At 52.2% G+C, this 13,011-nt stretch overlaps 1 protein-coding gene across 1 annotated transcript; it reads left to right on the top strand.

Annotated features, from left to right (window-relative positions):
* Positions 1-3,533: 3,533 nt before the first annotated feature.
* Nes (nestin) lies at positions 3,534-12,268 on the top strand. The gene is made up of 6 exons (XM_035450350.1): positions 3,534-4,319; positions 5,288-5,412; positions 7,051-7,124; positions 7,356-8,733; positions 8,872-9,034; positions 9,227-12,268. Exons 1-6 carry the CDS (start codon positions 3,534-3,536, stop codon positions 12,266-12,268), a joined length of 5,568 nt encoding a protein of 1,855 aa, XP_035306241.1.
* The last annotated feature ends 743 nt before the right edge of the window (positions 12,269-13,011 follow it).

Here is a 13,011-nt window from a genome sequence, read left to right as displayed (position 1 = left end):
TCTCTTTTTTAAGAGTTATTTATTATATATACAGTGTCCTGTCTGTGTATCTGCCTGCAGGCCAGGAGAGGTTAGCTCATTATAGAAGGTAAGCCACCTTGTGGTTGCTGAGAATTGAACTCAGGACCTCTGGAAGAGCAGCCAGTGCTCTTAACCATTGAGCCATCTCTCAGTCCTTTCAGTCTCCTTAGAACATTGTAGGTGCTCAAAGAACTCTGCTAAAGAAGGCAGAGCAGGGTCTCTTACACTCTTTCCACTGGAGACCTCTTTGTACTTGAGAAAATTTTACATGACCTGAGTAGTAGGCAACAGGTATACAAACCAAAAACTTACTGATAATCATGAATACATTTATGTTAAAGCAAATCTTTGGTATATAGATATTTTTCCATTTATTAAAGATGAAAACAGATTTCCCTGTTAATGGGAAGGACTGCTTGTTTATTTTTTTAAACATTATTTTAAGATTTTATTTATTTATTTATTATGTATACAACATTCTGCTTCCATGTATATCTGCACACCAGAAGAGGGCACCAGATCTCATAAGAGGGCACCAGATCTCATAAGGGATGGTTGTAAGCCACCATGTAGTTGCTGGGAATTGAACTCAGGACCTCTGGAAGAACAGTCAGTGCTCTTAACCTCTGAGCCATCTCTCCAGCCTGTGCTTGTTTATTTTTATGTAAAGATGTTGTGGAATATTACTTTAACTATGCAAAGATGTGTTATATTTCTTTATGCTGCATTTGTTTAACAATGTAAAGATGTGTTGCTTTTGTTTCACCTTGCCTGCCTAAGGCACCTGATTGATTTAATAAAAAGATGAATGGCCAATAGCCAGGCAGAGGCTGCTGGGCGGACAGAATAAGTAGAAGGAGGAATCTAGGCTTTGGGGGGGGGGAGAGGGAGAAAGAGAGGGAGATGCCTGGGGCCAGCCAGCCAGGCAGCAATCAACCAGCCAGACACAGAGTAGGACATACAAAAAGAAAAAAAGGTAAAAAGCAAAATGTAGATGAAGAGAAACAGGTTAATTTTTTTCTCTTTTTAATTTATTTTTTACATTCCAATACTAGTTCCCCCTCCCTCCTTTCCTCTCACTCCCTCCACTCTCCTCCCTCCCATCTGCTCCACAGAGAGAGTAAGGCCTCCCATAGGAAGTCTACTAAGTCTGTCCCATCATCTAGTTGAGGCAGGACCAAGGCACCTCTCCACCCCCACACCCCTGTGTCTAGGCTGGGCAAGGTGTCTCTCCATATAGAATGGGCTCCACTAAGTAAGTTTATGCATTAGTGTTAGATCTTGGACCCACTGCCAGTGGCCTCAAATATTGTACCAGTCACACCATTGTCACCTTTGTTAAGGGAGTCTAGTTTGGTCTTATGCAGGTTCCCCATTTGTCAGACAGGAGTCAGTGATCTCTCACTAGCTCTGGTCAGTTGATTCTGTGGGTTTCCCCATCATGGTCTTGACTCTTTTGTTCATATTTTTGTTCCTTCCTCACTTTGATTGTACTCCAGGAGCTTAGCCCATTGGTTAGTTGTGGATTTCTGCATCTGCTTCCATCTGTGAGAAACAGGTTAATTTAAGTCAAAGAAAAAAAGCTAGCCAGGCCGGGAATGGTGGCACACGCCATTTTGTCCCAGCACTCAGGAGGCAGAGGCAGGCGGATCTCTGTGAGTTCGAGACCAGCCTGGTTTACAAAAGCTAGTTCCAGGACAGCCTCCAAAGCCACAGAGAAACCCTGTCTCGAAAAACAAAAACAAACAAACAAACAAAAAAAGCTCCAGAATTGAGCATAAACTAAGGTCAAGCATTCATTACTAATAATAAGTCTCTGTGTCATAATTTGGGAGCTAGTTGGTGAAACAAAAGAAAGCTGGCTACATAAAGATTCAAGTCTTGCCTGAACATTTGATACTTTAAGACCATGGTGGAACATCTTTAGCACTTTCAGAGTGGATCCATGCTTCGATTTAAAAATACTTACTATTATTTCTTATGTGTGTGTCTGTGCATGGGTATGTACACATTTGTGTGGATGCATGCAGAACATGGGCCTTTGATACCCCTAAAGCTGGATGTGGGTGCTGGGAATTGAACTTGAGTCCTCTGGAAGAGCAGCACGTGCTTTTAACTACTGAGGCATCACTCCAGCCCTTACATTTCTTATTCTCTGCCTGTATGTACAGGTACATAAATACCACACATGCATGCAGAGGCCAGAGGACTTGTGGGAGTCAGTTTTCTGGGTCTTGAACATCATGACAGGGGACAAGGCAGCAGGCAGGCACTGGAGCAGTAGCCTAGGGCACACATCTCAATTCACAAGCAGAAGGCAGAGAGAGAAAGCTAACCTCAATCTCCCGCCAGCCCCCAGCGACACACCTCCTCCAACAAGACCACACCTCCAAATCCTTCTCAAACTGGTCCACCAACTGGGAATCAAGAGTTCAAACATTTGAGCCTAAGGGGTCCTTGTAATTAAGTTCATTATCATCGTTCTCATTTTTTTTTTGCCAGACTTTATTGTTAGCCACCAGGGGGCTCCCTTGGGAGCTTTGTATCGAATCGAGATGACAATTATAGGAACGACAAACGACAAAAAACTTTCTTCAGCCTATGAAGTCCCTTGACATTCTCCTTTTCCTGATGTAGGGGGGAGGCAATAGGATGTCCCTGTGCGAGCACGAACTGGGCATTGCGTCTGTTAACATCATCTGGGCTGGCTGGATACGGGTGCTGGCACAGGCAGTTGGGGGGGCTAAGGCAGGAGCATCTCCATGATTGCCAGACCAGCCTGATCTACCTAGTGAGACCGATCTTTTTTTTTTTTTTTTTAATGGTGGTGGGGGCGGTGTCTACGGCCCAGGCTGGCCTCAATCCTACCTCAGCCTCCGGAGCAGCCGGAGGCTTCTCCTAGCACCAGTGGGGTTTTTCCTGCTTTAGGCAATGCCTCTCTGCAATGTTGCCTCCCTCGCGGGGTGGGTGTTCACTGTTTTACACAAAACACTGCATTGTCCGTTTTTTTTTGTTTTTTTGTTTTTTTCAACAGTTCATGAGGTTTCCAACACCAAGTCGTGTTATAACGAGACGAAAAGCTGCGTCTCAGAGGATTTGACTAAGTGTGTGTGGAAAAAGGAGGTCCGCAAGGCCAGTTTTTTGTATCTTAGGGTGTTCAGCGGGGGGCTCAGACTGTTCCTCACGCCTCCCTCAGAAAATCACAGGCTTCGGACGGGATCTCTCGGGGCCGGGCTGCCCCTTTGGTTCCACTCTCATGCACCGCAATGAAGCAGGGACTCGGGCTGACTGTTGCACTGAACCCTAAAGGGTTAAGGCTCGGGTGCCGCCCCCTTTCCCTCCCGGCTGGCGGGAGTATGAATACCCTCGCTCCAGCTCCCGACTGGAGTCCTCCGCTTCCGCCGGGTCACTGTCGTCGCCGCTACTCTTTTTCTTTCCCCTAAGAGCTCGGAAGGCCGCTCCCTTCTCCAGCGCTGCACATCCGCTCGCCCTCGGTGGGCCAGACTAGCGACATGGAGGGTTGCGTCGGGGAGGAATCCTTCCAGCTGTGGGAGCTCAACCGACGCCTGGAGGCCTATCTGACCCGGGTCAAGACTCTGGAAGAGCAGAACCAGCTGCTCAGCGCGGAGCTTGGGGGACTCCGGGCGCAGTCCGGGGATGCCTCCTGGCGGGCCCGAGCCGACGACGAACTGGCAGCGCTGCGGGTCCTCGTCGACCAGCGCTGGCGGGAGAAGCACGAGGCTGAGGTGCAGCGCGATAACCTGGCTGAGGAGCTGGAGGGCGTGGCGGGCCGGTGCCAGCAGGTGCGGCTCGCCCGGGAGCGGACCAGCGAGGAGGCGGCCTGCAGCCGGCGCGCGCTCGAGGCGGAGAAGAGTGCGCAGGGCTGGCTGAGCTCCCGGGTGGCCGAGCTGGAGCGCGAGGTAGAGGCCGTGCGAGCGGCGCACGAAGAAGAACGCGCGCACCTGAACGCTCAGGCCGCCTGTGCGCCCCGCCGGCTCCCGGTGCCGCCCCGCGGACCCCCCGCACGGGTCCCCGAGGTGGAGGAGCTGGCCCGACGGCTGGGCGAAGCGTGGCGCGGGGCGGTGCGCGGCTATCAGGAGCGCGTGGCTCACATGGAGAGCTCGCTGGGCCAAGCCCGCGAGCGACTGGGCCGAGCCGTGCGGGGCGCTCGAGAGGGTCGCCTAGAGCTGCAGCAGCTGCAGGCTGAACGCGACGGCCTCCTGGAGCGCAGAGAGGCGCTGGAACAGAGGTTGGAGGGCCGCTGGCAGGACCGGCTGCAGGCCACTGAAAAGTTCCAGGTGAGGTCACCGACCTGAGTAAGACCAGGCTCTAGGAAGTGCTTAGGATGCCAAGAGACCTTCAGGAAGGGAATGGGACAAGAGTAAGTGCAACTGTATTCAGGAGCCCCTGCCCAGAACACACAGGTCCTAGACTTTCTCGTCTAGGCAGGCAGGATGGAATTCTGAAACCTCATGGCACTGCCCACTTGTAAGGCCTGCAGGCCACAAGGCCCATTGTAGCAGCTCACCACTCTCTGAATGGCATTAGGACGGCTCCCTGTGTCCTTTCCTATGCTATTGTCAATCAGAAGGTTCCAAGCACATGCTCCATCAGCGCCAGAAGGTCCCTAGCAACCAAGGTGAAGGAAGGCGGGGTGAGCCGCCCCTGACCACCAGCCTCTCTCAGTGTCACCACTTCTCAGCTCCCTGGAACACATTCCATAGGCCCGGGGCACCCTCCCCCTCATACTGCACAGATGTGACCAACAGCTGAGAAAACAACCTCTTGCCTGGTCCAGACAGAAGTCTCGGCATGGCCACCTTCCCACTCCTCTTGGAGGAGAAAGATTCCAGAACATGTGGGAAGTGGAGGAGCCAGGCCTGCTGTGAGGAGCTGGGGACAGTGAGGGCCCAACTGCTTTCGTTCCAAGCCGACTCTTGATAAATTGCTTTTTCCTTCTGTTTCCATTTTACCCCCACCCCTTCCTCTCTGTAACCCATCTCCTCTCCTTTACCCCAACCCCCTCCCATGGGAGCTGGATTCTCAACAACATGTGCTACCATTTAGTCAACATCCTCAAGAGAAGCCAGCTCTAAGAGAGGCTAGAGTGTTCCCTGGAGTCTGGGGGATCCAGTCCAGTGCTCTGGGCAGGGAGGATGTAGGTAAAGGAACAGGAGTCGGCCCTACAAAGAAGTCATCAGAGAACAGAAAGGAGGGCCAGGGTCTAGAGCAGAGACCCCTTCTCACTCTCTGGCTTGCTTTGCAGCTGGCTGTGGATGCCCTGGAGCAGGAGAAGCAGGGCCTACAGAGCCAGATCGCTCAGATCCTGGAAGGGGGACAGCAACTGGCACACCTCAAGATGTCCCTTAGTCTGGAGGTGGCTACATACAGGTACACAGATGTACACACAAGGCTGACTCCTTGCCTGAAGGGCCCAGGAACTTGACTTTGTACTTCCTGTGACCTTCAGCTGTTGCTTTATAAGAATATTTATTTCTGTGTATTTGTGTATGTGTAACGCGTGTGCAGGTGTCCTAAGAGTCCAGAAGGGGGCCGGTCCCCTGGAGCTGGAGTTACAGGTGGTTGTGAGTAGCTCCACAGGGCTGCTGTGAGCCAAAGTCCTGTTCTCTGCAAGAGCAGCAAACACTCTTAGCGCTGAACCATCGGTCTAGCCCTCAGACTCACTTAAAATTTTATTATGTTCATTTATTTGTCTATGATGGAGGCTTCTGAGTCTTAGGGATCAAACAGGTTGTTGTCAGCCTTGGTGACAGGTACTTTTGCCTACGAGCCATCTCACCAGCCATCTCAGCTGTCACACCTAGACTTCCACTTGAGCCCACCTGCTGCCCCTTGAGCTCAGGGCCAGTTGAGGTGAGGTGGTAATGTTTAAAGAGATGCTCAGTCTTCAGGGAGGAAACGGGAGGGCACAGGCATCTGGGTCTGACTTCTCTCAAAGACAGGAAGTAGCTACAGTTTCTGTGCAAACACCCTGGGAGTACCTGGGAAGTCTCATAAAACAGACCTTGCAAGTGTGTCTAATCATGATGACCAGGCCCCTGACCTAGCCTCAGCTATTCCCTACCTATTTTGTTGGTTGCCTCGGGAAGGCTGAGTGGCTCCCTCAGTATAGCCTCCATATGTGTCTCTTATGGGAAAAGACTCCATCTGGGAGCCCCACTGCTGAGGACTGGGGATATCCCGAGTACGGGGCCAGGGCAGGATGTTCCCCTTTTCCAGAATCCAGCAAAGAGGAGTGGAGGTAGGGCCCAGAGAAGGAAAGCCAGTGAGGATTTAAGGACTGAGTGCACAGGGCAGGATGCTGCATGAGGACAGAGGAAAGGTCATGGGCAGAAACAAGAGACTAGCTTGGAATCCCTTGTGAATTGATTTCTCCTCCAATCAGCTCCACAGACCACTGAGACAGAGGCATGAATCTAAAGACCTCTGCCCTGAAGGGTTCAAGGGCCTTAACCCCAGTCAACTCTCTGAGGGGAAGGGTCCAGGCAGCTCAGAGGAATGTAACCACTGGAGTTTGAGGTCTGAAAAGGATTTGGAGAGGGGGAGACGAATTCGTTTGCTTTTGTCTGTCACCAGCTCGGGGGGGGGGGGGGGGGGCAGAGAAGGGAGCCACCTCATGGGAACAGCCTGAGAATTCCCACTTCCCCTTAGAAGCCCCCCTTCTCAGGCCCTCCAGATGGTGGTGTAGACAAAAGGCAGTAATTAGCATGAGAATCAGCCTCCCTCCCAGAGGATGAGGTCATTGGCCTTGGCCTTGGGTGGGGAGGCGGAGACTGATCTGAGGAGTCTGATCTAAGCGTTAGCAATTCACTTGGCCCTGTGTCTGACTGTGGGAATCTGCTTGTGGGGTCTCCCTGTATCTCAAATGTGGGTGTGACCAAGTAAAAGATAGCCGTGGGCATATGACTGTGTAGCTATTGTGTGACAATGGTGATAGAGAGTGAACCTGCAATGTCAAGACATGCCACCTCAGCTGGGGCTGACCCCGTTCTCCCTTCTCCCCACCAGGACTCTGCTGGAGGCTGAGAATTCCCGGTTGCAGACACCTGGCCGAGGTTCCCAGGCTTCCCTTGGTTTTCAGGGTAAGAGGAGAAGCCAGCTGCTCCTGGAAGTACCACCCTTTACTCTTAAAATACCTTTCCTAAGCAGCACCAATCAATCTAAATCTTTGCTGTGTGGCTCCAATCATACTGATGTTCCCAGTCTAGCCAGTGGGGGTCAGAGAAAATGGCTGGTATACTCTGGCCAGGGTGAGGGCTGCTCTGTGGTGAGGTCAGGACATACTTATAGTGTTTCTTACTCCGCTCTTCCAGATCCCAAGCTGAAGCTGCATTTCCTTGGGACACCAGAGGACCAGCACCTGGGATCTGTGCTCCCTGTCCTCAGCCCAACACCCCTCCCTTCCCCCTTGCCTGATACCCTTGAGACACCTGTGACACCCTTTCTGAAGACCCAGGAATTCCTTCAGGCCCAAACCCCCACCTTGGCTAGCACACCTATCCCACCCATGACTGAGGCTCCCTTTCCTACAAAAGCAGAAGTCAGAGCCCAGGATGTCCCTCTTTCCCTGCTCCAGACACAGGGTGGGAGGCATCAGGCTCCAGAGCCTCTCTGGTCCGAAGCCACAGCACCTGTTTCCACCGGTGTCCTCGAACAATTAGAGGAGGCTGGAGGCAAGCAGCCAGGCCACTTCCCCAAGGATGCAACCACCTCAGCTCCATCCCTCAATCTTCATCTCCCTGTTTTAGAGGCTAAAGATGTAGACTCCAGTGAGTCTAGAGTATCTACCATATTCCAGGAAGATGAAGGGCAAATCTGGGAGCTAGCAGAGAAAGAAGCTGCCATAGAGGTAAAAGTAGAGAGCAGCTTGGCACAAGAAACACAAGAAGATGGTCTGGACGCAGAAGAAATCCAGGATTCCCAGGGTCCTTTGCAAAAGGAAACCCTAGAGACTCTAGTAGAGGAGCCACTTATGTCTCTGAAAATCCAGAGCCATGAGACCCCTGGAAAGGAGAATTGCAATTCTCTGAGGTCTGTAGACGAGAACCAGGGAATACTAAAAAGCCCAGAAGAAGAAAAACAAACACTACTCAAGTCTTTAGAAGAAAAGGATGTAGAGGTAGAGAAAACTCTAGAAAAGGGGGTTCCTGAATTGTCTAAGCCTTTAGGAAAAGAAGACCCAAGAATGGAGGGTCAAGAATTAATATCTCCTGAAGGTACACTAGAGACACTTCCATTTATAGGAAAGGAAAATGAAGAGGTAATGAGGTCTTCAGAAGAGAAGAACTTAGAGTCATTGACAGCTTTTAAAAAGGAGAGTCAGCCTCCACTGGGATGTCCAGAAGAAGAGGTCCAGAGGGTTGAGAGGCTGATAGAAAAGGAGGGTCAGGAGTCTCTGAGGTCTCTGGAAGAGGAGGACCAGGAGACATACAGACCTTTGGAGAAAGAGAATGGGGAGCCACTAAAGTCTGTAGAAGAAGAGGTCCAGCTGGTTGAGAGACTGATAGAAAAGGAGGGTCAGGAGTCTCTGAGGTCTCTGGAAGAGGAGGACCAGGAGACATACAGACCTTTGGAGAAAGAGAATGGGGAGCCACTAAAGTCTGTAGAAGAAGAGCTCCAGCTGGTTGAGAGGCTGATAGAAAAGGAGGGTCAAGAGTCCCTGGGGTCTCTGGAAGAGGAGGACCAGGAGACATATAGATCTTTGGAGAAAGAAGAGGACCAGCTGGTTGAGAGGCTGATAGAAAAGGAGGGTCAGGAGTCCCTGAGGTTTCTGGAAGAGGAGGAACAGGAGACATATAGACCTTTGGAGAAAGAAGAGGACCAGGAGACATACAGACCTTTGGAGAAAGAGAATGGGGAGCCACTAAAGTCTGTAGAAGAAGAGGTCCAGCTGGTTGAGAGGCTGATAGAAAAGGAGGGTCAAGAGTCCCTGGGGTCTCTGGAAGAGGAGGACCAGGAGACATATAGACCTTTGGAGAAAGAGGACCAGAAGGTTGAGAGGCTGATAGAAAAGGAGGACCAGGAGTCCCTGAGCTGTCTGGAAGAGGAGGAACAGGAGACATATAGACCTTTGGAGAAAGAAGATGACCAGAAGTTTGAGAGGCTGATAGAAAAAGGGGACCAGGAGTCCCTGACCTGTCTGGAAGAGGAGGACCAGAGGATTGTGAAACTTCTAGAAAGAGAGAATCAGGAATCTCTGAGGTCTCTTGATGAAAACCAGGACACAATTATGCCACTAGAAAGCAAGACCCAGAAGCCACTGAAATCTCTAGAAGTAGAAGAGGAGCAGAGAATTGTGAAACCTCTAGAAAAAGTGAGTCAGGGCTCCATCGGGTCTCTAGAAAAAGAGAATGTGGAGCTACTGGGGTCTCTAGAAGACAATGACCAGATGACTGAGAGCCTGTTAAAAAAAGGGACTCAGGAGTCCCTGGGGTCTCATGAAGATACAAACCAGGAGACCCAAGATCCACAGAGGTTTCTAGAAGAGGAGGGCCAAGGGATTGTGAAACAGCTAGAAAAAGAAAACCAGAGCTTCCTGGGGTCTCTAGAAGAAGAGCAGGTGGTCAAGAGATCTCTAGAAAGAGAGAACCATGAACCTCTGAGTTCTGTAGAGAAGAAGGACCAGATGACCAAGAGCCTGCTAGAAAAAGAGAGTCAGGACTCAGGGAAGTCTCTTGAGGAGGACCAGGAGGCCTTTAGATCTCTGGGAAAAGAGGATCCAGAGTCCCTGCAATCTCTGGAAGAGCAGGACCAAGAGATACAGAGATATCTTCAACAAGAGACTCAACAGATACTGGGGACTCTTGGGAGTGCGCAGATGGCATCAAAACTACCAGAAAACGTGGGTCCAGAGTTACTGAAGTCTCTTGGGAATGACCAGGAAATAGTTAGGTCTCTTGAAGAACAGAACCAAGAGTCACTGGTGTCACTGAAAGAAACAAGTGTGGAGACAGTGAAGTCTTCAGAAATAGAGAACACAGAACCGCTAAAGAATGCAGAAGAGGACCTGGAAATAATCAACTCTATAGAAGCTCAAGAGTCATTGTGGTCTACAGAAGTGACTAGAGAGACAACGAAACCCCTAGAAAAAGAAATTCAAGAATCACTGGGATTTGTGGATGGGAACCAAGAGATGCTGAGACCCCTTGACAGGGAGAATCAAGAATTAAGATCTCTGGGCAAGTGGCACCTAGAGACTGTGGACTCCTCAGAAGGGATGGAGGAGGGCAGGCAACGCCTGGAAGTGGAAGCGGTCCTAGAGACAGAAGAACACCAGGAATTACTGGGGTCTCTGGAAGAGGGAGAGCAGGGGCTGCCTGGGTGTGTAAATCAACAAGGGTGGGAGGATATGGCAGTGGAGCATGCAGCAGCCGATCAGGGCCCAACCCTAGGGAGGGCAGGAGTAGAAAGTGAGGATGAGGCAGAGCTGCCCCTGAGTGGGCAAGGTGAGAAGAAAGAAGGTGCTGAGGAGAGGGAGCGGCAACTAGATGCCATGGGGGAGGCCTGGAGCCTGGAGATCTCTGAGCCCCAGGAGCAAAGGGTCCCTAGCGAGGAAGGGAGTCCTGGGGCCCTCCAAGACCTGGAGGGTCAACCAGAGCAGGTGGGGGCCCTAGAGGTCCCAGTTGGTGAGGGAATACCAGAGGTGACAGAGCCCCTGTTGCAAGATGAGGATATAGCCCAAACAGGTGAACAAGACTCCATAGAGGTTACTCTGGGCTCAGAGAATGCTACCAGAGCTGAGCTGGTACTGGAGCAGGAAGTGGTAGGGTTAGGAGGGCCAACGCATCTGGCCAGGGAGGAGGCCAACCACCCATCCCTGGGGGAGGAAAGTGTGGAGGCAAAGATAGCTCAGGACTTGGAAGGGTCTGGAAAAGAACCAACGGAGGCAGGTGCTCTGGAGTCAGAGAGCTCTGAATTGCCCAGAGCTAGCAGTGACACTCTGGAATCCAAGGGCTGCAGGGAGTCAGAGCCTGTGGTGGGATGGGCAGTAGAGGAAGCCTCAGTGGAGACCTCAGACCATGAGGGCAGTGGCAGCCCTCAGCCCAGGCCCTCAGAGACAGAGGGAGATGAGGGTACACAGGCAGCACTGGCACCCCCTGATCCCAAGCTCGTGGAACCCTGTTCACCCACCCCTATCCTGGAAGATGCCTGTGAGCAGCAGCCCCAGGCTGATGGGATTCAGGAAGCTGGGTGGCAGCTAGAAGGTGGGTCTGAAGCACTGGAAAGGGTAGAAGATGAGCAAGAGTTTGGTCTTGGGGAGATCCCCGAGGGCCTCCAGGACTGGGAGGAGAGCAGAGAGGAAAGTGAGGCTGATGAGTTAGGGGAAACTCTCCCTGACTCTACTCCCCTGGGCCTCTACCTGAGGTCCCCTACCTCCCCAAAGTGGGACCTGGCTGGAGAGCAGAGGCTCTCCCCTCAAGGGGAGGCCCGGAAGGAAGGCTGGGGTCCTGCTGTCCTCAGCAACCCATCAGGGGAGGAGGAGCAAGGCCATGACTCTGACCTATCATCTGAGGAGTTTGAGGACCTGGGGACCGAGGTCTCTCTTCTTCCAGGGCTTCCCAAGGAGGTGCCCCCAGTACCAGAGCCTGAATGCTGGGATCAGGGTGGGGAGTCTGATGGGTTCGCTGATGAGGAAGAGAGTGGGGAGGAGGGTGAGGAAGGAACTGAGTCAGGGGCTCAATGGTGGGGGCCGGGATCCTCTGGTGGAGGCTTCAAGGTCCAGCATATCACCCAAAGAGGGGACCTCCTGGAACATGAATCTGTGGGTGTCAGTGGTCCCTGGGATGATGACTTGAGAGGTGCTACAGCCAATATCTCTGTGACTGGCCTGGAAACCGAGTCTCAGGACAGTGCTGAGCCTTCTGGGTCAGAGGGGTCTGAGTCTGTTTCCTCAGAGGGGGAGGATCAAGTCCCTGACCATTTGGGTGCTCCCCAAGGGGTGACTAACATGGTCCCAGTGGGAGGAGACACCTTTGGTATCAGCGGCCAGGGCCCCAGGTTGGAGTCAGAGCACATGAACGGGAGGATGGAGAATGGATTAGAGCAGTCTGAGGGGCAGGGAGTCCTGGATGGGCACCAGGATCAAGAATACCCTTCACAGGAACAGGAAGTGGGTGCCTTAAAGGCCCCTTTGGTAGGGTCTGCTGTGCACCAAGGCCCAAGCCAGTCCCTGGAGTTCCCTTTGAGTGGAGTAGATGGAGATTCCTGGTCCTCAGGGGAAGACTAGAGAGTGCGCCTCTGATGCTGAGGGCTTAGGGCTTAATGTGGGAGGATGTCCCTCCCTGCTCTGGGCCAGCACTCTCAGCTTTGATAGCTTGTCCTGTGGTGTCTGTCCTGCAGAGGTATGGCTGGCTAAGGGAGATGAGGTCCTGTCAGGGCCATCTTGCTTGGAGTGTCCTGAAGGCTCAAGCCAGCTGAGCCTCCGTAGTTCTAGGCCTCCTTTCTTCTGCATCTCACCTGCCAGAAGAAGCCTGGGCTCTGAGCTTTCCCATGGGGCTGCTCTGGCCAGGTCTTGCTAGCCCTGCCTGTCTACAGTAGTGCCATCTTTACCAGGCCTGTTCTGGTCTATACCCAGAGGAGCTGAGGGCAGCAATTATCAACCTGTCACCTCATCTCAGCCTGCTGAGATCTTGTTCTGCTCTTCCTTCCTTGTTTGAATAAAGTTGTATCCCTCCCTACAAAGTCTGGCTGCTTCTGTCTAGTTTTCATGAAATAATCCTGGTTAAGAAGCAATGGCATGGAGGGGCTGCCTCTGGGGGAGGCCAGGTTGTCACCTCCACCCACAACACTGATTACAGGGTCCTTCCCACTGGATGTCCTCCTAGCCAGCCCCGCAGTGTCTCCAGCATAATTAGCCCCCTGGTTCCTAAACCTAAACAGCTGTCTAGTCTGGTGGTTGACTGGGTTGGAGTTGGGGAGGGAGAGAGAGGCCTGGTGTGCTTTAGTCTGGCTGTGCAGCCTCAGGTCAAC

This window comes from Cricetulus griseus (genome assembly GCF_003668045.3).
Source record: "Cricetulus griseus strain 17A/GY chromosome 1 unlocalized genomic scaffold, alternate assembly CriGri-PICRH-1.0 chr1_0, whole genome shotgun sequence".
Taxonomy (NCBI): domain Eukaryota; kingdom Metazoa; phylum Chordata; class Mammalia; order Rodentia; family Cricetidae; genus Cricetulus; species Cricetulus griseus.
Note: the sequence above shows the minus strand (reverse complement) of the source record. Positions and strands in the feature narration are given on the sequence as shown.